Source organism: Bombina bombina, chromosome 1, assembly GCF_027579735.1.
Source record: "Bombina bombina isolate aBomBom1 chromosome 1, aBomBom1.pri, whole genome shotgun sequence".
In the NCBI taxonomy this organism is placed as follows: Eukaryota; Metazoa; Chordata; class Amphibia; order Anura; family Bombinatoridae; genus Bombina; species Bombina bombina.
This window is the reverse complement of record NC_069499.1, coordinates 216,784,527-216,809,560: the sequence shown is the minus strand read 5'-3', so window position 1 is coordinate 216,809,560 and position 25,034 is coordinate 216,784,527. Positions and strand designations below refer to the sequence as shown.

The 25,034-nt window shown below is 40.1% G+C and overlaps 1 protein-coding gene across 1 annotated transcript in view; it reads right to left on the bottom strand.

The window, feature by feature from the left end:
• Positions 1–8,165: 8,165 nt before the first annotated feature.
• Positions 8,166–25,034, bottom strand: part of LOC128636785 (galectin-related protein) — a 72,316-nt gene continuing 55,447 nt past the window's right edge. Inside the window, exon 4 of the mRNA XM_053689757.1 lies at positions 8,166–10,402. Coding sequence (XP_053545732.1) covers positions 10,259–10,402 — 144 coding nt within the window. The 3' untranslated portion in view covers positions 8,166–10,258. The remainder of the gene's footprint in view (positions 10,403–25,034) is intronic.

Below are 25,034 nucleotides of genomic sequence, written 5' to 3'. Positions count from 1 at the left end.
GAGGCACTTAGTAAAATAACATAATTTATAAAAAAATAATAAAAATATATCAATGTTTTTAATAAAATAGCCCTATATAGCCCCTGCTCCTCCATGTGGCTTCAAAGATGGCGATGCGCAGTGCATCATGGGGCTTCTGGGGGTGTGCCTAGCCTGCCTTATCATAGGGTCAGGCTATGGTCATCCTTTCTGAGCTTGCCACAATAAAGATATTCCATTTGTCTGATCATGTCAATATTAGTGTGGATCTCCCTCCCTCTCCTCACTTGCGTTTTTGTGGGAGAGAGAGAGATCTTACAAGATAACTTACAACAGGCTCTCCTAAATCATAGTCATAAAGCAATGTGTGTGTAAAAATTAAAATTTAAAAATTACCATCATACACTTTCTCCAATTTCTTTTGGCTAAAACAGTTGCATCAAAGGCATCAAAACACTCCATATACAATACATTGGGGTGTCAACTTTTCAAATATATGCACATTCATGGTAAACAAATAAATTGGGGTATGTAAAAAGGCCCCCAAAAAGAAGAGAGGCAAAAGAAGATATGGTAAATGTGAAAAAAAATCACAAACACGTCTGATGTTTGGCATAGCACCCCCCAAACAAGCCAACAAACCTATGCATAGGTGGTATCACTGTACTCAGGAGATGTTGCTGAATACATATTGGGGTCTTCTTTGGCAGTAACACATAACAGGAGCTGAGAATTCTTGCCTAAAGAACAATGTTTGTGAATAACACAAAAAAATGACTGCCCAATAGTTTGACAAAGACTGGTGGTTGAATTAGTGCATGGAAAGTGTTAAAATACCAGGTTTTCAAATACCCTAGGGTGTCTACTTTTCAAAAATATATGGTTTGATGGGGGGTAAATTACATTGTCCGGCATCAAAAATGTCCCGAATAGGACATGGGTGCATGGTATGTGAAAATTCCAAGTTGAAAACTGGAATGCGCCCCCTAAAAATAAGGCCTTTTAGCCCCCTGAAAACTCAACAAACCTATTCATGGGTGGTATCACTGTACTCAGAAGATGTTGTTGAACACATATTGATGTGTTTTTTGGCACTAACACATAACAGGAACTGGAAATCCATGCATAAAATACAATAAAAATATATTAATTTTCTTAATAAAATAGCCCCATATAGCCCCCGCTCCCCCATGTGGCTTCAAAGATGGCGATGCCCAGTGCATCATGGGGCTTCTGGGGGTGTCCCTAGCCTGCCTCATCATAGGGGCAGGCTATAGTTATCCAATCTGAGCTTGCCACAATAAAAGAAATTTGATAATAAAATATTCCATTTGTCTGATCATGTCAATATTAGTGTGGATCTCCCTCCCTCTCCTCACATGCATTTTTGTGGGAGAGAGAGAGATTTGTTAAAAATTGTGAGACCCAAAGGTTCTTTTCAGAGCCATTAACCCCTAGCTTGCCACTATAAATCACTGGGAGTAGCACAGCAGCACTCTTTTATTATTATTATTATTATTATTATTATTATTATTATTATTATTATTATTATTATTATCGGTTATTTGTGGAGCACCAACAGATTCCACAGTGCTTATTACCCTCTGTGCATTTTTTTAGGGGTTGATTTTTTTTATTTTATTTTTGTGAGCTCCAAAGGCTCTTTTCAGAGCCATTTAGCTAGTTTTAATTATTTTTTGTAAAAAATTTGTGAGGCCCAAAGGCCCTTTTCAGAGCCATTAACCCCTAGCTTGTAGTAGCACAGCAGCACTTTTTTGCTCTCTGTGCATTTTTTTAGGGGTTCATTTTTTTAGGGGTTCATTTTTTTAGTAATTTATTTTCAAAGCCATTTAGTTAATTTAAATTTTGTGTTGATTTTTTTTTTCTCTGTGACAGATAAACCTTGGGACCATCCCCAGTTTGACAGGCTGTATAAAATCTGCCCCCTGATTACCCACTTTACTGCCAGGTTTGCAGAGGCTTATACACCTGGAAGGAATATATGTGTGGATGAATCCCTGATGAAGTATAAAGGAAGACTGGGACTCAAGCAGTATATTCCTTCCAAGCGCTCCAGGTATGGAGTAAAGGTATATAAGCTCTGTGAGAGCGAGACTGGGTATACTTTAGGCTTTCCGGGTGTATGAGGGAAAGGATATCTACCTTGACCCTCCAGGCTGCCCAGAACATATGGGAACCACTGGCAAAATTGTCTGGGACCTGATATTACCCCTGATGAACAAAGGTTACCACTTGTATGTAGCCAATTTTTATACAAGTGTTGATTTGTTCAAGCTACTGTATTGTTTCGATACAGTAGCTTGCGGTACAATTCAAAAGAACTGCGCAGGTTTCCCAGGACAACTTGCACGCACACGGCTACGAAGGGGGGAGACCTCAGCTCTATGCCAAGAGGAGCTGTTGGCAGTTAAGTACAGAGACAAGAAGGATGTATAACTTCTTACCACCATCCACACAGAGAGGACTGTGGAGGTCTCTGTACGTGGCAGAGCTGAGAGCACAATGAAGCCAATGTGCATCAAGGCTTATAACCGGCATATGGGTGGGGTTGATCTAGCAGATCAGCTGCTGCAGCCCTACCTAATTATGCGGAAGACAAAGGTCTGCTACAAAAAGGTTGCAATTTACTTAATGCAGATTGCAACCCACATTCCTTTTCTGTTGTTTTGTACCAAGATGCACCTGCTACCCGGGCGGTGATGGGAGAAAGCAGAGTTGGGGCTACCCATTTTATTTTCAAAATCCCCCCTACTGCGGCGAAGCAGAATCCTCAGAAAAAAAGGCAGAGTCTGTACCAAGAGGGGGCAGAGAAAGGACACTACATTTTACTGTCCTGATTGCCCTGGACAGCCCAGACTCTGCATTGGAGACTGCTTCCAGCGGCTTCACACATTGGTAACATTTTTTATTTTTTTAACTTTTACCGTGCCAGATTTTTAAATTTCACTGTTCTATTTTTTATAAGTTCGAAAATTGGTGCTGTATTTTACCAAAACCCCTGTCAAACCTATGCATGGGGAGTATAGGTGTACAACCTGGAGTGTTTTCAAGCAATAACTTACAACACGCTCTCCTAAATCATAGTCAAAAAGCAATGTGTGTGTAAAAATTAAAATAAAAAATTACCATCATACACGTTCTCCAATTTTTTTTGGCTAAAACAGTTGCATCAAAGGCATCAAAACACTCCATATACAATACATTGGGGTGTCAACTTTTCAAATATATGCACATTCATGGCAAACAAATAAATTGGGGTATGTTAAAAGGCCCCCAAAAAGAAGATAGGCAAAGAAGATATGTTGAATGTGAAAAAAAAATCACAAACATGTCTGAAGTTTGGCATTGCACCCCCCAAACAAGCCAATTAACATATGCATGGGTGGTATCACTGTACTCAGGAAATGTTGCTGAATACATATTGGGATCTTCTTTAGCAGTAACACATAACAGGAGCTGCGAATTCTTGCCTAAAGTACAATGTTTGTGAAAAATAACACAAAAAAATGACTGCCCAATAGTTTGACAAAGACTGGTGGTTGAATTAGTGCATGGAAAGTGTTAAAATACCAGCTTTTCAAATACTCTAGGGTGTCTACTTTTTAAAAATATATAGTTATAGCCAATTACATTGGCCGGCTTCAAAAATGTCCCGAATAGGACATGGGTGCAAGGTATGTGAAATTTCCAAGTTGAAAAACTGGAATGCACCCCCTAAAAAAAAGGTGGTATCAATGTACTCAGGATATGTTGTTGAACACATATTGAGGTGTTTTTCGTCAGTAACACATAACAGGAACTGAGAATCCATGCTTAAAATACGTGTGTGAAAAATAACACAAAACGACTACCCAAAAGTTTGACAAGGACTTGTGGTTGAATTAGTGCATGAAAAGTGTAAAAATACCAGCTTTTCAAATACCCTAGGGTGTCTAATTTTCAAAAATATATGGTTGGATGGGGGTAAATTACATTGGCCGGCTTCAAAAATGTCCCAAATAGGACATCGGTGCATGATGACAGATGTGAAAATTCCAAATTGGAAAACTGGAATGCGCCCCCTAACAATAAGGCCTTTTAGCCCCTGAGAACCCGACAAACCTATTTATGGGGGGTGTCACTGTACTCAGGAGATATTGTTCAACACATATTGAGTTGTTTTTCGTCAGTAACACATAACAGGAACTGAGAATCCATGCCTAAAATACAATGTGTATGAAAAATAACACAAAAAATGACTACCCAAAAGTCTGACAAAGACTGGTGGTAGAATTATTGCATGGAAAGTGTTAAAATACCAGCATTTCAAATACCCTAGGGTGTCTAATTTTCAAAAATATATGGTTTGATGGGGGTAAATTACAATGGCCGGGTTCAGAAATGTCCCAAATAGGACATGGGTGCATGATGATAGGTGTGAAAATTCCAAGTTGGAAAACTGGAATGCTCCCCCTAAAAATAAGGCCTTTTAACCCCCTGAGAACCCAACAAACCTATTCATGGGTGGTATCACTTTACTCAGGAGATGTTGTTGAACACATATTGAAGTGTTTTTGTCAGTAACACTTAAGAGGAACTGAGAATCCATGCCTAAAGTACAATGTGTGTGAAAGATAGCACAAACAAAATGACTACCCAAAAGTTTGACAAAGACTGGTGGTTGAATTAGTGCATGGAAAGTGTTAAAATATCAGCATTTCAAATACCCTACGGTGTCTCCTTTTAAAAAATATATGGTTTGATGGGGGTAAATTACATTGGCCGGCTTCAGAAATGTCCCAAATAGGACATGGGTGCATGATGACAGATGTGAAAATTCCAAGTTGGAAAACTGGAATGCGCCCCCTAAAAATAAGGCTTTTTAGCCCCCATTGAACCCGACACGCCTATACATGGGTGGTATCACTTTACTCAGGAGATGTTGCTGAACACATATTGGGGTGTTATTTGGCAGTAACCCTTAACATTCTCAGTAAATCTATTCTTAAATTGCTATTTTGTCAAAAAATCACCACTGGCATAGATTGGTGGTAAAATGGTTGCATGAAAAGAGTAAAAATACTCCTAGTTTAATACCTTAGGTTATCTTCTTTTAAAAAATATATACATGTGAAGGGTTATTTAGGGATTCCTGACAGGTATCAGTGTTAAACTGTATCTCAACTCAGGACAACATTTAGAAACTATTTAGCATAGGTGTTTTTTGGTGGTTATAGATGTGTAACATATTTTGGGGATCAAAGTTAGAAAAAGTGTGTTTTTTCCATTTTTTCATTATATTTTGTAACTTTTTTTATAGTAAATTATAAGATATGATGAAAATAATGGTATCTTTAGAAAGTCCATTTAAAGGTGAGAAAAACTGTATATAATATGTGTGGCTACAGTAAATGAGTAAGAGGAAAATTACAGCTAAACACAAACACTGCAGAAATGTAAAAATAGCCCTGGTCCCAAACGGTAAGAAAATAGAAAAGTGTTGTGGTCACTAAGGGGTTAATAGATATGACTTGCTGTGGGTATGTGGTGGTATAGGGGGTTAAAAGGTAGGACTTGCAATGGTTATGTGGCGGAGTAGGGGTTAATAGATGTAGCAGTGGGTGGGTGGTGATTTAGAGGTTACACACCCACCGCAAGTGACTTGCGGTGGGTGTGTGGCAGTTTATAGGCTAATAATTAGCGACTTGCGGTGGGTATGTGGTGGTTTAGATATTTATTAGTTTAGTGTTAGTTTGCAATTGTGGGGTACTTCAGTTTAGGGGTATTAGGATTAGTGGTTAGGCACACAACAGTTATTCCAAGGGTTGGTTTACTATACATTGCCAATATGGTTGGCGTTGCTGGGTGTTGCCTAAGCAAGCATCGCTGACCAATGGCATGTAAAGTAAATGCCTCTCAGCGATGCGGCTATGTTGGGAGCTTGGAATATTCTGGCAAGCTCACTCGACATAGCAACGGATCCCTTAGAATGTCTTGCCACCTTGTAGCACTTTCGATCATCGGGGCCTCGGTCTGGCAGTGCATGCAGCCTCATTCCTCCAGATTTTTTTTTTCTAGTGATCAAGAGGAGCAAATCTGTAGCCTATACCCCAAAGTGGTCAACATGCATTTACACCTTTTCATTGTATCGCTACTGAATGTAATAAAAAGTATTACTTTTAAGAATATGATAGCCCTGACAGTATATCATTTCATTAAGTCTCCTGTGTAGCAGACACTACTTGACAAGTACACGTTACTGCTTCTAAAATCTAAAGCCATTCAAAATGTTTCACCCCAACAACTCAAAACTCCATGCTCCTGAGAACAACATCCTACAAAGATGTGCATCCTCATATTCCAGTTGCTACTGTTCAGAAGTCTTTTGAAAGATGCCATGTAAACAATAACAATTATTTCTGGTTAGTATGTCTACACTATGACCATTTACAAAGGTTCCCATGCTCAGGATAGTGGTATCCAAATATACTATTACCTGGGGATATTCTTATTATTATAATACTTTTCAAAGATTTTCTATGTTAATATAGAGACTGTTCTTCATAGACTGGAAATGATTAGATATATAAGGATATGTAAGACTCGTGTATTTTTGAGAGCAGAATTTTGGACTGATTGAATATGGCAGAAATTAAGTTCTGTGATTAATTTAGTACAGCACATCACGTGTTAGGAAAGTTTGTTCGTCCATCCTTGGCACATAGGCAGATTGTCCTCATATTTACAGATGATATAGTGTTCACAATTATTTCTTAAAGTCTGGGCATCCAAAAATGAAGTGGTTCTTTATATTCTAATTTCATGGAAAAATAAAGCAGACATTGCCCTGGTGGACAGTTTGGTTCATGCCAGAAAGAAGCAGAACTTGGTAGACTTTAAGTGGATTTCCTTGATCACCATTTGCAGCAACCTAGGATATGGGACATCTTTACAGACTCATTTTATCTAAAGTTGTTGGACAGTAGGTTAATCTATGTCCCCAATAAATGCATTGGAACTTTGGGCTATTTGCCTGGCCTTGCAGCATTTTTAAGATCACTGTGAGAATATAATGTTGAAAGTCCTTTCTGACAATAGGTCAATAGTATCTAATAACCTTCTTCTGTAATGAACTATACAAATGCTAATGTGGGTAGAAATGCAACTTCTAGGAATCACAGCAGTTTATCTCTTATCATCAAGCAGATTTCAAACATTTTATTAGTCATTAAAAGTTTTTTGTAGAATTCCTAAACAGGATTAATTTTAATTTCTTAATGCAGCTTTGAGGAATGGAAATAATAAATATGATGGCTTCAATCAACATAAGAAGCTTGTGAACAAGTTTCTAAAATTGCTGTCACCATACTGCAGACCTTTACAATTTGCTCTTAATCTCTATGTTCTTGAGGAGTTTTAAAGGACAGAACAGAGACAGGAACAATTGTGATTACTGGTCAAGGCATCCTTGTTTCAATTACTGATGAGAATAAATGATGTCTATTGGATCCTTGGCTTGCTCTGTCTTCATAACAACTAAAACATGTATTCCTTTTTGGCTTTACAGGCTTCATTTTTAACAGCTAATGTGTGATGTAATTTGAAGAAGATTGTACTTACTTTCTGATCATGTAATGAATAAAGGTTTGCAATTTTGAATATTGTGCATATCCGCACTAAGCATTATATAGCTGTACATTGCATCTTTGAGTTTTTATATGGCAGAGTCATCAAATATCTCATGTCTCCTCCTTGTTTGCCATTCTTGGATTCAGATGCCTCAAAAATCTCTTGATAAAGTAATGGAAATCACTTTTAGCTCTTGAAGTTCTGACAATATTTTCCTTTAAACACTTTTAGAAGTAGTGGCTTTAAAGCTGAAAATTAGAAATAAAAAAGAGGGCGCCACATAGCGTGATACTGTTGATTCAAGATCAAAGGGAGAATATTCAAAAAGGTTTACCGAAAAGCTATGCACCGTACTGTGACCGGTGCTATCAGGCAGACTAACACTCTCGGTGGTTAGCACACTGGGTGGCCTCAGGTGTACTGCAGGCAGGTGAATCTCTGCGTGGCTTGATTGAAGTAACAGAACGTCTGTGCAGAATGTGTGTTACAGACTGCGGTAGGTTTTAAGATAAAACACCTTTCCAGGATGGATCAATGAAAGCATAAGACAACTTCCGTAAGATAAAATTAAAATCTTTAATCCATATAAGAATTGCTACGCGTTTCTAGACCAATGTCTGGTCTTTTCCTCAGGCATAAAAACAATGGATACAATTTGAACAAGTTAAGACCTTAAATACAGGTAAGTTTAAAAGTGGAAGTTAAATCTGAAAAACCTATGAAAAGTCATGTGAAGCACTTCATGCAAATGAACACAAAGATAGAGTTCCTGGTGGCTTTTATGTAAGAGCAGATTAGCTGCAGGTGCTATTAGTCTTTTTTTCTTTTGGTTCTTGATCAGGACATAGTAGTTGTCCAGCTTGTGCCTGAATTTTTTCCATAGTTGGTATCTGTGTGTCATGTGTCATTTTCAAGACATCTTTCTTCCTGTTTTTCATAATAAAAGGTAGTAATTGGAAAAGAGCGTTAAGGGTAAAATGCAAATATAGAGGGACCGATACATGAAACAGTGGAGGCATAAAGCAATGGAATGCATTTCAGTCAGACACTTGATACTAGCAAACAAAGTATAATGATAAATCAATCCAGGTATATAAGATTGGTTTTGTAAATGTCAAAGAATGTAACAACATGTACTGCACGACTATAGCAATCTAGTTATATAAACTAAGGCAAGTTAAGGCTGTGACACACTGCAAGCAGAGCGGCGCGCAGCGAGTACATGCGGCTGTGCGCGCTCAGTGTGTCCTGCCTTTTCATCTCTGAGCACTTTGCTGCATCAGGTCGTGTAGCTGAGCGCTCAGAGATGAAATATTTGATCTTCAGAAGCGATGCAACGCGGAGCAAAGCAGCTGCTCCACCTCGCGGCGCATCGCTTGCAGTGTGTCACAGCCTTTTTATGCCCAGCAGTGAAACAGTTAAGAAGGGAACCACACCTTGCAGTCTGCATTGTGTAGTGTTTGCTAATTGCTCTAATTAACTGTTTCACTGCTGGGTGGCTCACAAAACTGAACTTAGAGGGAACACTGGTCACAGGTATTCAGGCAGAAAAAGCTTAAACCTGAATCAATATCAATGTCCAGTAAGATAATTCCAGTCATGCATAAGTCATTAAAAGACAGGTCAAAAGAAAAACAGTGAGTCATATATGGAAAATATAGCTTTGCGATAATCAGAGCATTTTGGCTGGATGAGTGAATGATAGATATCTGGTAGAGAAATACAGTGTTTTCTGAAAGATATAAAAAAAAACATTTATAGTAGCAAGTGTTGCATATGATTGAAAGCATTTACATTGAAATCAGTTTGTAAAAACATTATCCTAGTCCCAGCAGCAGTGTCTGTCATGCATGCAAGAACAAACAATTCTTCTGAAGCAGCTATGCAATAAGAGGGTTTCCAAAAGAGATAAAGCTATCATATACAGTCTGGTATAACCCAAAGCTCAATGAAGCGTTGCACACCAGTAGATAAGTAATATCTCCAATTATAGAACTGCACAGTAAGCATCATTGTCTGTATAGGGTAAGCAATTTTAGCCAAAGTGGTATCAATGGCAAAGTCATACATGGAATTCTCTGAGAGTTGCATTTTAATTCTTTGCTTTGGAGTCGATAGTGGAATAACACGCTTGCGAAAGTGCAATTTTGTGCTCCACTCATAATCTAGCCCAAAGTTGGTCAAGAATGCAAATCTGATTTTCTAGGCAAAGGGGTAGCATATCAAAAATGAAATAGTTTTGATTTGTATAAAATATTTGCCCACTGTATAATTAAATTTTTGTTATTTAATAGTTTTGATGACTTTACAAATATTATAAAATATTGAAAATAGTAATAATAAACACCCTTCTATGATTAGGTTTATCCAAACTTTTAAACGGTAATGTGTATTATAATATACTGGTCTTTATCAATCTGATAACTAGAAAGTAGGTCTACAAATCCTAAAAAACTATCAGTGGCAGTTTTCTTACACTTAAAAAAAAAAAAAGAATTGAAGAAAACAAAAATAAGTTATAACTATTGCAAAGTGAATATATATATATATATATATTTATATTACAATATATGTTTCACATTATACTGTTTTATTGGCTAATTTACACATAAAATTCATGGATGGCTTTGTTTGCAATGCTATGGGTAGCTCAGGCCACTTTGGTAAGCTTGATATCGCCGGTGATTTTAAGACTGGTCACTGTTCCAAGCTGCTGAACTTGATGTGTGAAATCACAGAGCTGCTGCCCATCCAGTAGAATGCGCATCTGTTGATGTTCACAAAGGATTTCCATCTGAAAAAAATTAATAAATTAATAGATAGATAGATAGATAGATAGATAGATAGATAGATAGATAGATAGAATGTACAATGGGGCAAAAAAGTATTTAGTCAGCCACCAATTGTGCAAGTTCTCCCACTTAAGAAGATGAGAGAGGCCTGTAATTTTCATCATAGATATACCTCAACTATGAGAGAGAAAATGTGGAAACAAATCCAGACAATCACATTGTCTGATTTGGAAAGAATTTATTTGCATATTATGGTGGAAAAACATAATTTATGCTTACCTGATAAATTCCTTTCTCCTGTAGTGTAGTCAGTCCACGGGTCATCCATTACTTATGGGATTATATCTCCTCCCTAACAGGAAGTGCAAGAGGATCACCCAAGCAGAGCTGCTATATAGCTCCTCCACTCTACGTCATACCCAGTCATTCGACCGAAACCAAACGAGAAAGGAGAAACTATAGGGTGCAGTGGTGACTGGAGTTTAATTTAAAATTTAGACCTGCCGTAAAAACAGGGCGGGCCGTGGACTGACTACACTACAGGAGAAAGGAATTTATCAGGTAAGCATAAATTATGTTTTCTCCTGTTAAGTGTAGTCAGTCCACGGGTCATCCATTACTTATGGGATACCAATACCAAAGCTAAAAGTACACGGATGACGGGAGGGACAGGCAGGATCTTTACACGGAAGGAACCACTGCCTGTAGAACCTTTCTCCCAAAAACAGCCTCCGCAGAAGCAAAAGTGTCAAATTTGTAAAATTTTGAAAAAGTGTGAAGTGAAGACCAAGTTGCAGCCTTGCAAATCTGTTCAACAGAGGCCTCATTCTTAAAGGCCCAAGTGGAAGCCACAGCTCTAGTAGAATGAGCTGTAATCCTTTCAGGAGGCTGCTGTCCAGCAGTCTCATAGGCTAAACGTATTATGCTACGAAGCCAAAAAGAGAGAGAGGTAGCCGAAGCTTTATGACCTCTCCTCTGACCAGAATAAACGACAAACAGGGAAGAAGTTTGACGAAAATCCTTGGTTGCCTGCAAATAAAATTTCAGGGCACGGACGACGTCCAGATTGTGCAGAAGTCGTTCCTTCTTTGAAGAAGGGTTAGGGCACAATGATGGAACAACAATTTCTTGATTGATATTCTTGTTAGTGACTACCTTAGGTAAGAACCCAGGTTTAGTACGCAGAACTACCTTATCTGAATGAAAAATCAGATAAGGAGAATCACAATGTAAGGCCGATAACTCAGAGACTCTTCGAGCCGAGGAAATAGCCATTAAAAACAGAACTTTCCAAGATAACAGCTTGATATCAATGGAATGAAGGGGTTCAAACGGAACACCTTGCAAAACGTTAAGAACTAAGTTTAAGCTCCACGGCGGAGCAACAGTCTTAAATACAGGCTTAATCCTAGCCAAAGCCTGACAAAAAGCCTGAACGTCTGGAACTTCTGACAGACGTTTGTGTAAAAGGATAGACAGAGCTGAGATCTGTCCCTTTAACGAACTAGCAGATAAGCCCTTTTCTAAACCTTCTTGTAGAAAAGACAATATCCTCGGAATCCTAACTTTACTCCATGAGTAACTCTTGGATTCGCACCAATATAAGTATTTACGCCATATTTTATGGTAAATTTTCCTGGTAACAGGTTTCCTAGCCTGTATTAAGGTATCAATCACTGACTCCGAGAATCCCCGCTTTGATAGAATCAAGCGTTCAATCTCCATGCAGTCAGCCTCAGAGAAATTAGATTTGGATGTTTGAAAGGACCCTGAATCAGAAGGTCCTGTCTCAGAGGCAGAGACCATGGTGGACAGGACGACATGTCCACTAGATCTGCATACCAGGTCCTGCGTGGCCACGCAGGCGCTATTAGGATCATCGATGCTCTCTCCTGTTTGATCCTGGCAATCAATCAAGGAAGCATCGGGAAGGGTGGAAACACATAAGCCATGTTGAAGACCCAAGGTGCTGTCAGAGCATCTATCAGTACCGCTCCCGGGTCCCTGGACCTGGATCCGTAACAAGGAAGCTTGGCGTTCTGGCGAGACGCCATGAGATCCAGATATGGTTTGCCCCAATGATGAAGCAGTTGGGCAAACACCTCCGGATGAAGTTCCCACTCCCCCGGATGAAAAGTCTGGCGACTTAGGAAATCCGCCTCCCAGTTCTCCACGCCTGGGATGTGGATCGCTGACAGGTGGCAAGAGTGAGACTCTGCCCAGCGAATTATCTTTGAGACTTCCATCATCGCTAGGGAACTCCTTGTCCCTCCCTGATGGTTGATGTAAGCCACAGTCGTGATGTTGTCCGACTGAAACCTGATGAACCTCAGAGTTGCTAACTGAGGCCAAGCCAGAAGAGCATTGAAAACTGCTCTTAATTCCAGGATGTTTATTGGCAGGAGTCTCTCCTCCTGAGTCCATGATCCCTGAGCCTTCAGGGAATTCCAGACAGCGCCCCAACCTAGCAGGCTGGCGTCTGTTGTTACAATCGTCCAATCTGGCCTGCTGAAGGGCATCCCCCTGGACAGATGTGGCCGAGAAAGCCACCATAGAAGAGAATCTCTGGTCTTTTGATCCAGATTTAGCATAGGGGACAAATCTGAGTAATCCCCATTCCACTGACTTAGCATGCACAATTGCAGCGGTCTGAGATGCAGGCATGCAAAAGGTACTATGTCCATTGCCGCTACCATTAAGCCGATTACCTCCATGCATTGAGCCACTGACGGGTGTTGAATGGAATGAAGGACACGGCAAGCATTTAGAAGTTTTGATAACCTGTCCTCTGTCAGGTAAATTTTCATTTCTACAGAATCTATAAGAGTCCCTAAGAAGGGAACTCTTGTGAGTGGCAATAGAGAACTCTTTTCTACGTTCACCTTCCACCCATGCGACCTTAGAAATGCCAGAACTAACTCTGTATGAGACTTGGCAGTTTGGAAACTTGACGCTTGTATCAGAATGTCGTCTAGGTACAGAGCTACCGCTATTCCTCGCGGTCTTAGTACCGCCAGAAGAGAGCCCAGAACCTTTGTAAAGATTCTTGGAGCTGTAGCTAACCCGAAGGGAAGAGCTACAAACTGGTAATGCCTGTTTAGGAAGGCAAACCTTAGATACCGGTAATGATCCTTGTGAATCGGTATGTGAAGGTAGGCATCCTTTAAATCCACTGTGGTCATGTACTGACCCTCTTGGATCATAGGTAAAATGGTCCGAATAGTTTCCATTTTGAACGATGGAACTCTTAGGAATTTGCTTAGGATCTTTAAGTCCAAGATTGGTCTGAAGGTTCCTTCTTTCTTGGGAACCAAAAACAGATTTGAGTAAAACCCTTGTCCGTGTTCCGACCGCGGAACTGGGTGGATCACTCCCATTAGTAAAAGGTCTTGTACACAGCGTAGAAACGCCTCTTTCTTTATCTGGTTTGCTGACAACCTTGAAAGATGAAATCTCCCTTTTGGAGGAGAAGCTTTGAAGTCCAGAAGATATCCCTGAGATATGATCTCTAACGCCCAGGGATCCTGGACATCTCTTGCCCAAGCCTGGGCGAAGAGAGAAAGTCTGCCCCCCACTAGATCCGTTTACGGATCGGGGGCCCTCACTTCATGCTGTCTTAGGGGCAGCAGCAGGTTTTCTGGCCTGCTTTCCCTTGTTCCAGGACTGGTTAGGTTTCCAGCCCTGTCTGTAGCGAGCAACAGTTCCTTCCTGTCTTGGAGCGGAGGAAGTTGATGCTGCTCCTGCCTTGAAGTTACAAAAGGCACGAAAATTAGACTGTTTAGCCCTTGGTTTGGCCCTGTCTTGAGGCAGGGCATGGCCCTTACCTCCAGTAATGTCAGCGATAATTTCTTTCAAACCGGGCCCGAATAATGTCTGCCCTTTGAAAGGAATGTTAAGCAATTTAGATTTAGAAGTCACATCGGCTGACCAGGATTTAAGCCACCGCGCTCTACGCGCTTGAATGGCGAATCCGGAGTTCTTAGCCGTAAGTTTAGTTAAGTGTACTACGGCATCAGAAATAAATGAATTAGCTAGCTTAAGGACTTTAAGTTTGTCTATAAGCAAGCTTGGAAAATACTTTTCAAATAAATTTACAAGCAATATAAAAAACGCTACTGTGCCTTTAAGAAGCACAAAAAACTGTCACAGTTGAAATAACAATGAACCAAATTAGTTATAGCAACCAAATTTTCACAGTAAATGTATTAAGTTAGCAAAGGATTGCACCCACCAGCAAATGGAAGATTAACCCCTTAATACCCAAAAACGGATAACAATTTAATATTAACGTTTTTATCACAGTCAAAACACACTATCACAGGTCTGCTGTGAGTGATTACCTCCCTCAAAACTAGTTTTGGAGACCCCTGAGTTCTGTAGAGACGTCCTGGATCATGGAGGAAGAAATAGGAAGACTATGACTAAATCTTTACTGCGCAATAAAGCGCTAAAATAGGCCCCTCCCACTCATATTACAACAGTGGGGAAGCTCAGTAAACTGATTTTATTCAGAAACAAACGACAGCCATGTGGTAAAAATCATGCCCATAAAGTTTTATCACCAAGTACCTCAGAAAAAAACGATTAACATGCCAGTAAACGTTTTAAAAATGAAATTATGAAATGTTATTAATAAGCCTGCTGCTAGTCGCTTTCACTGCAGTGTAGGCTCAAATATTACTTAAATATAGACAGTATTTTCTTAGTGAAATTACATTCCCCAGAAATACCTCAGAGTATACATACATACATATCAGCCTGATACCAGTCGCTACTACTGCATTTAAGGCTGCACTTACATTACATCGGTATTAGCAGTATTTTCTCAGTCAATTCCATTCCTTAGAAAATAATATACTGCAACATACCTCCTTGCAGGTGAACCCTGCCTGCTATCCCCTGTTCTGAAGTTACCTCACTCCTCAGAATGGCCGAGAACAGCAAGTGGATCTTAGTTACGACCGCTAAGATCATAGACAAACTCAGGTAGATTCTTCTTCTAATGCTGCCTGAGAAGAAACAACACACTCCGGTGCCGTTTAAAATAACAAACTTTTGATTGAAGAAATAAAAACTAAGTTTAACAACCACAGTCCTCTCACACGTCCTATCTATTAGTTAGGTGCAAGAGAATGACTGGGTATGACGTAGAGGGGAGGAGCTATATAGCAGCTCTGCTTGGGTGATCCTCTTGCACTTCCTGTTAGGGAGGAGATATAATCCCATAAGTAATGGATGACCCGTGGACTGACTACACTTAACAGGAGAAATAAGTATTTGGTCACCTACAAACAAGCAAGATTTCTGGCTCTCACAGACCTGTATCTTCTTCTTTAAGAGGCTCCTCTGTCCTCCACTCATTACCTGTATTAATGGCACCTGTTTGAACTTGTTATCAGAATAAAAGACACCTGTCCACAACCTCAAACAGTCACACTCCAAACTCCACTATGGTGAAGACTAAAGAGCTGTCGAAGGACACCAGAAACAAAATTGTAGACCTGCACCAGGCTGGGAAGACTGAATCTGCAATAGGCAAGCAGCTTGGTGTGAAGAAATCAACTGTGGGAGCAATAATTAGAAAATGAAAGACATACAACACCACTGATAATCTCCCTCGATCTGGGGCTCCACGCAAGATCTCACCCCGTGGGGTCAAAATGATCACAAGAACGGTGAGCAAACATCCCAGAACCACATGGGGGACCTAGTGAATGACCTGCAGAGAGCTGGGACCAACCTAACAAAGGCTACCATCAGTAACACACTACGCCGCCAGGGACTCAGATCCTGCAGTGCCAGACATGTCCCTCTGCTTAAGCCAGTACATGTCTGGGCCCATATGAAGTATGCTAGAGAGCATTTGGATGATTCAGAAGTGGATTGGGAGAATGTCATATGGTCAGATGAAACCAAAGTAGAACTGTTTGGTAGAAACACAACTCGTCGTGTTTGGAGGAGAGAGAATGCTGATTTGCAACCAAAGAACACCATACCTACTGTGAAGCATGGGGGTGGCAACATCATGTTTTGGGGCTGTTTCTCTGCAAAGGGAACAGGACGACTGATCCGTGTACATGAAAGAATGAATGGGGCCATGTATCGTGAGATTTTGAGTGCAAATCTCCTTCCATCGGCAAGGGAATTGAAGATGAAACGTGGCTGGGTCTTTCAGCATGACAATGATCCCAAACACACCACCCGGGCAACGAAGAAGTGGCTTCGTAAGAAGCATTTCAAGGTCCTGGAGTGGCCTAGCCAGTCTCCAGATCTCAACCCCATAGAAAACCTTTGGAGGGAGTTGAAAGTCTGTGTTGCCCAGCGACAGCCCCAAAACATCACTGCTCTAGAGGAGATCTGCATGCAGGAATGAGCCAGCATACCAGCAACAGTGTGTGACAACCTTGTGAAGACTTACAGAAAATGTTTGACCTCTGTCATTGCCAACAAAGGATATATAACAAAGTATTGAGATTAACTTTTGATATTGACCAAATACTTATTTTCCCCCATAATTTGCAAAGAAATTCTTTCCAAATCAGACAATGTGATTGCCTGGATTTGTTTCCACATTTTGTCTCTCATAGTTGAGGTATACCTATGATGAAAATTACAAGCCTCTCTCATCTTCTTAAGTGGGAGAACTTGCACAATTGGTGGCTAACTAAATACTTTTTTGCCCCACTGTATGTGTCACCACAAAATAGCAACTTTTATATTTCCCTAATAAATTATTGATTTTATGGTGATTAGAGTCTACAAGCTATCACATGTAGGATTCAACCCCCTGTCCAGAGGAGAGGCAAAAAGTACTTAACATACCATGAGCTTTTAATCCCTCCCACCTCCCTGTATACCTCAGTCTAACATATAACCAAGAAAGCAGAAAAGTAGGAAATGACAAAGCAGGGTAAATGAGGTGCACATTAGAACTGCCTCCCACTGAATATAAAAATGGGCAGGTCTTATGGAAACTCACCACCATAAAAGAAATTAATTTATCAGGTAAGCATGAATTTTGATTTCTTTAAAATGGTGGTAAGAGTCCATGAGCCATTACATGTGGAGTCTAATACCCAAGATGTGGAGTCAACAAGTAACCATAAAGGGTGGGACAAAAAGTTAAGGCAGGCACCTTATTTACCAGACACTGCTGCCTGGGGAACATATCTGCCAAAGACTACCTCAGAAGAGGTAAAACCTCAAAATGATAAAACTTGCTGCCTTGCAAACTTGCTCCACTGAAGCCTAATTTTTGAAAGCCCAACAAGTAGAAACAGAATGAACTTTATCAGAGGAGGCTTTCTCACATAGTACGTTTTGTTTCAACTAAGAGGCTAATGTACCAGCTGTAGCCTTTTTACATTTCCGATGACCTGAAAAATGAATAAACAATGTTCAAGACTATAAAATTCTAGTTACAAGCCACTAAGGATTTTAGGCAAAACCCTAACCACATCAAGATTACGTAAAACATTAGAGGAACTCATATCCATAAATAGTTTAGTTCCAGAAGGCATATGTTTGTGGTAACTTGGATGAAGCATAGATGGTAACACCTCCATAAGAGCAGAGCATATGTAAGCTTTAAAACCAAGAGAAAAGTCCACTGGGCCTCTCTGAGAAGTACAGAAGAAAGGAGAACAAGGCCCCTGAGGGGAGAAACTTGTCTAGAGTCAACAATATGATCAATACACAAATTACATTATTGGGCTGCAGGACATGCCAATACAAATGTGGAAAGTACACTTTTTGTTTTAGATTGTAAGGGATTTGTGGATCTCCCCCCCCAGTGGGTCAACCTACAAGGATGCAGAGTGGACAGTTCCAGCTTGATCCATAAAGTACAAGGCACAGGAAAAATGTTAGGTACCACAGATAAATTTACCGTAAATACACATTAATCCACAAGAAGGGTTAGAAGAAACAAGTCGGGAGCAATATATGTTTTATTGGTAAATATTGACTACCAAGAGTTAAAGACAGGTATTGCTTAAAAGTCTTATATCTGTCTCATAAGAAAATCACAGCCTCCACTCTGAATTTACACCCCCACAGCCTCCCCCCCCTGTACAGCCAGACCCAGCTAAGCACAAAAACTACTAGTGATGAACCCCATTACTAATGAAAAGACAAAAACTAGATATGTGCGATTCGTTTCCGATCGATTCGGAAATTCGTCTGAATTCGGTAAATTCAGAGATTCGGATCGATCCGAATTTCCGAATTGAAATAGTGCAGAATCTACCGAATAAATCCGAATTAGTTCGGATTTATTCTGAAGATTCGGATGGCCATGGATTACACTAGTATTGTACAGTATATTAGGTTATATCACTCTGCTATGGGTTACACCTAATATACAGTACATAATACTAGTCTAATACACAGCATATTCCACCTAACACATACCAAAATTCCGAATTTCCAAACCGAACCAAATCGAACCAAATCCAGACGAATTTATTCGAATCCGAATGAATCCAAAACGAATCTGAAACTAATTCATTCTAATTTTTCCGAATTCGAATCGATCCGAACCGAAATTCGAAAAAATCTGAATCGATCCGAACCGAAACGAATTGTTCGATCATGCACAAGTCTAAAACCTCTTGGTATGCAGAGAATTTCTTACTCCTCCTAATGAGAAAAAAAGAGAGAACAAACCTCAGCTGCAAGCTAAAGATGTCTGCCCCTGAGAGAAATAACTGCACAGAGGAAAGGAGTGGGCGCTCTGGAACAGAGCCAGAAGATTAACTATAGCACTACCGAATCTCTCTTCAAGGAACTAACACCTAGATTACCTGTTTTGCGTTAGAAGCTGTGCGGTGCTAACGAGGAGTTCATGCTCACCGCTCACTTACAGACAGCTCTGGTATTACGGGTTTTTACAAACCCGGCGTTAACCGCAAAAAAGTGAGCGAAGAGCAAAATTTTGCTCAACATATCACCTCAATACCAGCGCTGCTTACGTTAGTGGTGAGCTGGCTAAACGTGCTCATGATAGAATTCTATCAGCCAATCGGAATTGAAGAGATGCCATCTTGGATGATGTCATTTAAAGGAACCTTCATTCTGTGTTTAGCCGTCGTTTGAAGAGGATGCTCCGCGTCGGATGTCTTGAAGATGGAGCCGCTCCGCGTCGGATGGATGAAGATAGAAGATGCCGTCTGGATGAAGACTTCTGCCCGTCTGGAGGACCACTTTGCCCGGCTTGGATGAAGACTTCTCCCGGCATCGTTAAGGACCTCGGCCCGGTTGGGTGAAGACGTCTCCCGGTAAGGTGATCTTCAGGGGGTTAGTGTTAGGTTTTTCTAAGGGGGGATTGGGTGGGTTTTAGAGTAGGGTTGGTTGTGTGGGTGGTGGGTTTTAATGTTGGGGGGGAATTGTAATTTTTTTCAGGTAAAAGAGCTTATTACTTTGGGGCAATGCCCCGCAAAAGGCCCTTTTAAGGGCTATTTGTAATTTAGTGTAGGGTTGGGCTTTTTTTTATTTTGGGGGGGCTTTTTTATTTTGTTAGGGGGATTAGATTAGGTGTAATTAGTTTAAAAATCTTTCTTTATTATTTTCTGTAATTTAGTCTTTGTTTGTTTTTGTACTTTAGATAATTGTATTTAATTACAATTAATTGTATTTAATTTAGGTAATTAATTTAATTATAGTGTAGTGTTAGGTGTAATTGTAACTTAGGTTAGGTTTTATTTGACAGGTAAATTTGTCTTTATTTTAACTAGGTAGTTATTAAATAGTTAATAACTATTTAATAACTATTGTACCTAGTTAAAATAAATACAAACTTCCCTGTAAAATAAAAATAAACCCTTAGCTAGCTACAATGTAACTATTAGTTATATTGTAGCTATCTTACGGCTAGATTTAGAGTTTTGTCGGTAAAGACCCGCGTAGCTAACGCAGCTTTTTTTCCTACCGCTGCTTCCAAACAACGCTGGTATTTAGAGTTGTCTGAAGGGCTGCGTTAGGCTCCAAAACGTAAGCGTTGAGCCTAACTTAGCTCCACTTCAACCCTCAATACCAGCGTTGCTTACGGTAGCGGTAAACTGGCAAAACGTGCTCGTGCACGATTCCCCCATAGGAAACAATGGGGCAGTTTGGGCTGAAAACAAACACCTGCAAAAAAGCAGCGTTAAGCTCCCAACGCAGCCCCATTGTTTCCTATGGGGAAACACTTTCTAAGTCTGCACCTAACACCCTAACATGAACCCCGAGTCTAAACACTCCTAACCTTACACTTATTAACCCCTAATCTGCCGACCCCGCTATCGCTGACACCTGCATTACACAATTAACCCCTAATCTGCCGCTCCGGACACCGCCGCCACCTACATTATCCCTATGAACCCCTAATCTGCTGCCCCTAACATCGCCGACACCTACATAATATTTATTAACCCCTAATCTGCCCCCCCCAAAGTCGCCGCCACCTAACTTCAAGTATTAACCCCTAATCTGCCGACCGGACCTCGCCGCTACTATAATAAATGTATAAACCCCTAAAGCTAAGTCTAACCCTAACCCTAACACCCCCCTAAATTAAATATAATTTTAATCTAACAAAATAAATTAACTCTTATTAACTAAAGTATTCCTATTTAAAACAAAATACTTACCTGTAAAATAAACCCTAACATAGCTACAATATAACGAATAATTATATTGTAGCTATTTTAGGATTTATATTTATTTTACAGGCAACTTTGTATTTTTTTCTTTATTATTCTTTTTTAATATTTTTATTGAGGAATTGCACTTTACAAAAATGAAATCTTCAAAAGAATATACATTTAACATAAATCATATCATTTGATAAAAAAAACCTGGTTGTATATCTTCAATAGTAAACCTCATTTCAATCCCAAATACAAAACTTATGGGTCACTTATGGATCCTTAGGGATATTGTGACATAAGGATATAGGGATATTTTAATGAATAGGAGCCATAACTAAGCCAACTAGTACTATACAGGATATACACTCTACAATTAATATTAAATAGAGGGATACGTATTGCATACTGTGTTGAGAAGATTATAACAAATAGATCCCCAGACCTTTTATTCCCAAAGACCATGCCCAGTCAGTGTTAGTGCTACCTGATATTTCACTGGAAAATATTGTGTATGAAGATAGATTCTACCGTATTCATGTGTATTCCCCTCTAACAGTGTTTTAAAAGTTATCCTGGACCCACTTCCTTGTGCTAAAAGTAAGGAGATTCATAATTGTAACTTCTCCGTGACCTCGGCCGCTGGTCACTAGGGAGGGATTGGGAGTAGGTCTTGCTGATAAATAGGGGTAATACCACCGTATCCCACTGTACCTCGTTAGTATATTAAATGCCCCCCAGGGGGCCCCCACACACCCCCAGGAAAAGCACATATATTCATAGTGGTAGCCATGGGATTACCTTAATGTCTCCGCCACGTATGGCATCAGAGATATGATAATAACAGGTTGAAATTTCCTACAATATTGTGATGTAAGTAAGTGGAATCCAGCAACACTGTGTGATAGCTAATCTTGCAGTATGATTTTAGGCTTTTAGGCATGCTCCTATGATCTAGTTAAACCAATTATGCTAAACTATAAAAGAAAGAGTAACTGGTCTGCTTTGAGAGTAATGCGATAATGGTGTACATTTAGATTTTTAAAGCAGATTTTCCCAAACAAAAGCGGATAAACATATTAAGCTAAAAGGATTTTTTTTAATAACTAATCATCCATCTTGTGAGTTTTGCCAACCTTCGTAACTACAAACAACAGAGGCAACACAGCCTAGAGTCCTCTCCCCGATGCTAGAACTTGCATATAGAAAGGAGAGTATCACAAAAGTTAAACACCATCCCGCAGGCGGTTGTCGCATCGCAGCAAAGACTGAATAAGTCCGGGGTCAGTTTTTTCATTTGTCTCTTTAGGAGATGTCATGCAATACTGGTTACCGTACAAAGTATGAAGGGTCTAAGGATGGTAGTCCATCAGTCCGCCATTGCCTAGCAGGTCTGTAGATGCTGATGTAAGTTTTGTATATGTCAGAGGGTATCCATTCCGCAGAGGTTTTCTTATTTTGCCATCTTGGATTTTGACTGTTTGTAGAATGCTCCTAGAGACACTTTCTTTCACTTTTGCTGTTAGCGCTTTGCTCGCCAGCAGCAATGGTGCCGTTTTCTTTTGAGAGCCATTCTTCACGGTTAAAGTGAATGGTACATGCGCTGGTTCTCTCCTCTGGTGTATTTGGTCGATAGGGTTTACCTCTGCCATCCTGCCAGGTGTCAAGTCACAGCGGCTCAGCAGAAAGTCAGCTGGAGCACGATCAATGAGGTTTTGAAATAACAGCTCAAGTTTTGACCAACGGCCACTGATGGTGTCTGTCGAGTCGATTACTGCAGCCAGGGCCATGTTGGTTATTGTGAGTTTTTAAGGCTCCTTTTGTCAGCCCTCTCTAAAGATCTCGAATAATCCTCTTAGTCTATAGAACAACTGTACTGATGAGAGTGAGACTAGAAGGTTAATGTGGCCAAGTTAGGCAAAAACCCTCGTGTGAACGAGGGGGGTGGCGCCGCCCTTAAAGTGCCGCCGCACAGGGCCCCGATTGTCTGTTTCCTACCTCCGGCTTCAAGAATACAGCTAAAGTCCAATAAATTGTATGTCCCAAGTTAGCCTGCTAACCAAGTGTCAGTGTGAGATGTTTTTGCTGTAGGGAATTTCCCTTATTCGGCGGGATACAAGGAACTCAGCCGGAGCTCAGAAAAGTGCGACCGCTCCAGATCACAGATCAGACACGCCCCCCAACTTTGTATTTATTTTAACTAGGTACAATAGCTATTAAATAGTTATTAACTATTTAATAGCTACCTAGTTAAAATAATAACAAAATTACCTGTAAAATAAATCCTAACCTAAGTTACAATTAAACCTAACACTACACTATCATTAAATTAATTAAATAAATTAGCTACCAATACCTACAATTAAATACAATTAAATAAACTAAACTAAATTACAAAAAAACAAACACTAAATTACAGAAAATAAAAAAATATTACAAGAATTTTAAACTAATTACATCTAATCTAATCCCCCTAATAAAATAAATAAAAATAATAATAATAAAAGTCTCTACCCTATTCTACATTACAAAGTAATCAGCTCTTTTACCAGCCCTTAAAAGGGCTTTTTGCGGGGCATGCCCCAAAGTAATCAGCTCTTTTGCCTGTAAAAAAAAAATACAACCCCCCCAACATTAAAACCCACCACCCACATACCCCTACTCTAACCCACCCAAACCCCCCTTAAATAAACCTAACACTACCCCCCTGAAGATCTCCCTACCTTGAGTCGTCTTCACCCAGCCGGGCCGAAGTCTTCATCCGATGGGGCAGAAGAGGACATCCAGACCAGCAGAAGTCTTCATCCTATCCGGGCAGAAGAGGACATCCGGACCGGAAGACATCTTCATCCAAGCGGCATCTTCTATCTTCATCCATCCAGAGCGGAGCCATCTTCTTCCCAGCCAACGCGGATCCATCCTCTTCAACCGACGCCTACTCGCCGAATGAAGGTTCCTTTAAATGACGTCATCCAAGATGGCGTCCCTCGAATTCCGATTGGCTTATAGGATTCTATCAGCCAATCGGAATTAAGGTAGGAAAAATCTGATTGGCTGATTCAATCAGCCAATCAGATTGAGCTCGCATTCTATTGGCTGATCGGAACAGCCAATAGAATGCAAGCTCAATCTGATTGGCTGATTGGATCAGCCAATCGGATTGAACTTAAATCCGATTATAGGTAAGTATTAAGTTTTAAATAGGAATTATTTAGTTAATTGTAGTAATTTTATTTAGATTACTTTAAATTATATTTAAGTTAGGTGGGGTTAGGGTTAGGCTTAGGTTTAGGGGTTACTAACTTTATTATAGTGGCGGCGACGTTGGGGGCGGCAGATTAGGGGTTAATAAATGTAGGTAGGTGGCGGCGATGTTAGGGAAGGCAGATTAGGGGTTAATAATATTTAAATAGTGTTTGCGATGCGGGAGTGCGGCGGTTTAGGGGTTCATATATTTATTATAGTGGCGGCGATGTCCGGTTCGGCAGATTAAGGGTTAAAAAAATTATTTTAGTGTTTGCGATGTGGGAGAGCCTCGGTTTAGGGGTTAATAGGTAGTTTATGGGTGTTAGTGTACTTTTTAGCACTTTAGTTAAGAGTTTTATGCTACGGCGTTGTAGTGTAAAACTCATACTGACTTTAAAATGCGGTACCAGTCTTGACAGGAGAGGGTGTACCGCTCACTTTTTGTCAGACTGGTAATACCGGCGCTATGCAAGTCCCATTGAAAATATAGGATGCGCAATTGACGTAAGTGGATTTGCGGTATTTCCGAGTCTGGCCAAAAAAGTGAGCGGTACACCTGTACTTGCAAGACTCGTAATACCAGCGGGCGTTAAAAAGCAGCATTGGGACCAGCCAACGTTGCTTTTTAAGCCTAACGCAAGATTCGTAATCTAGCCGTAAGTGTATTAAAGTTATAAAACATGTTAGAACATTACTAAATACGCTAAATAAATAAATAAATAAAGGTTGACAAACATATAAATTAAAAAAACTGAGCTTAACA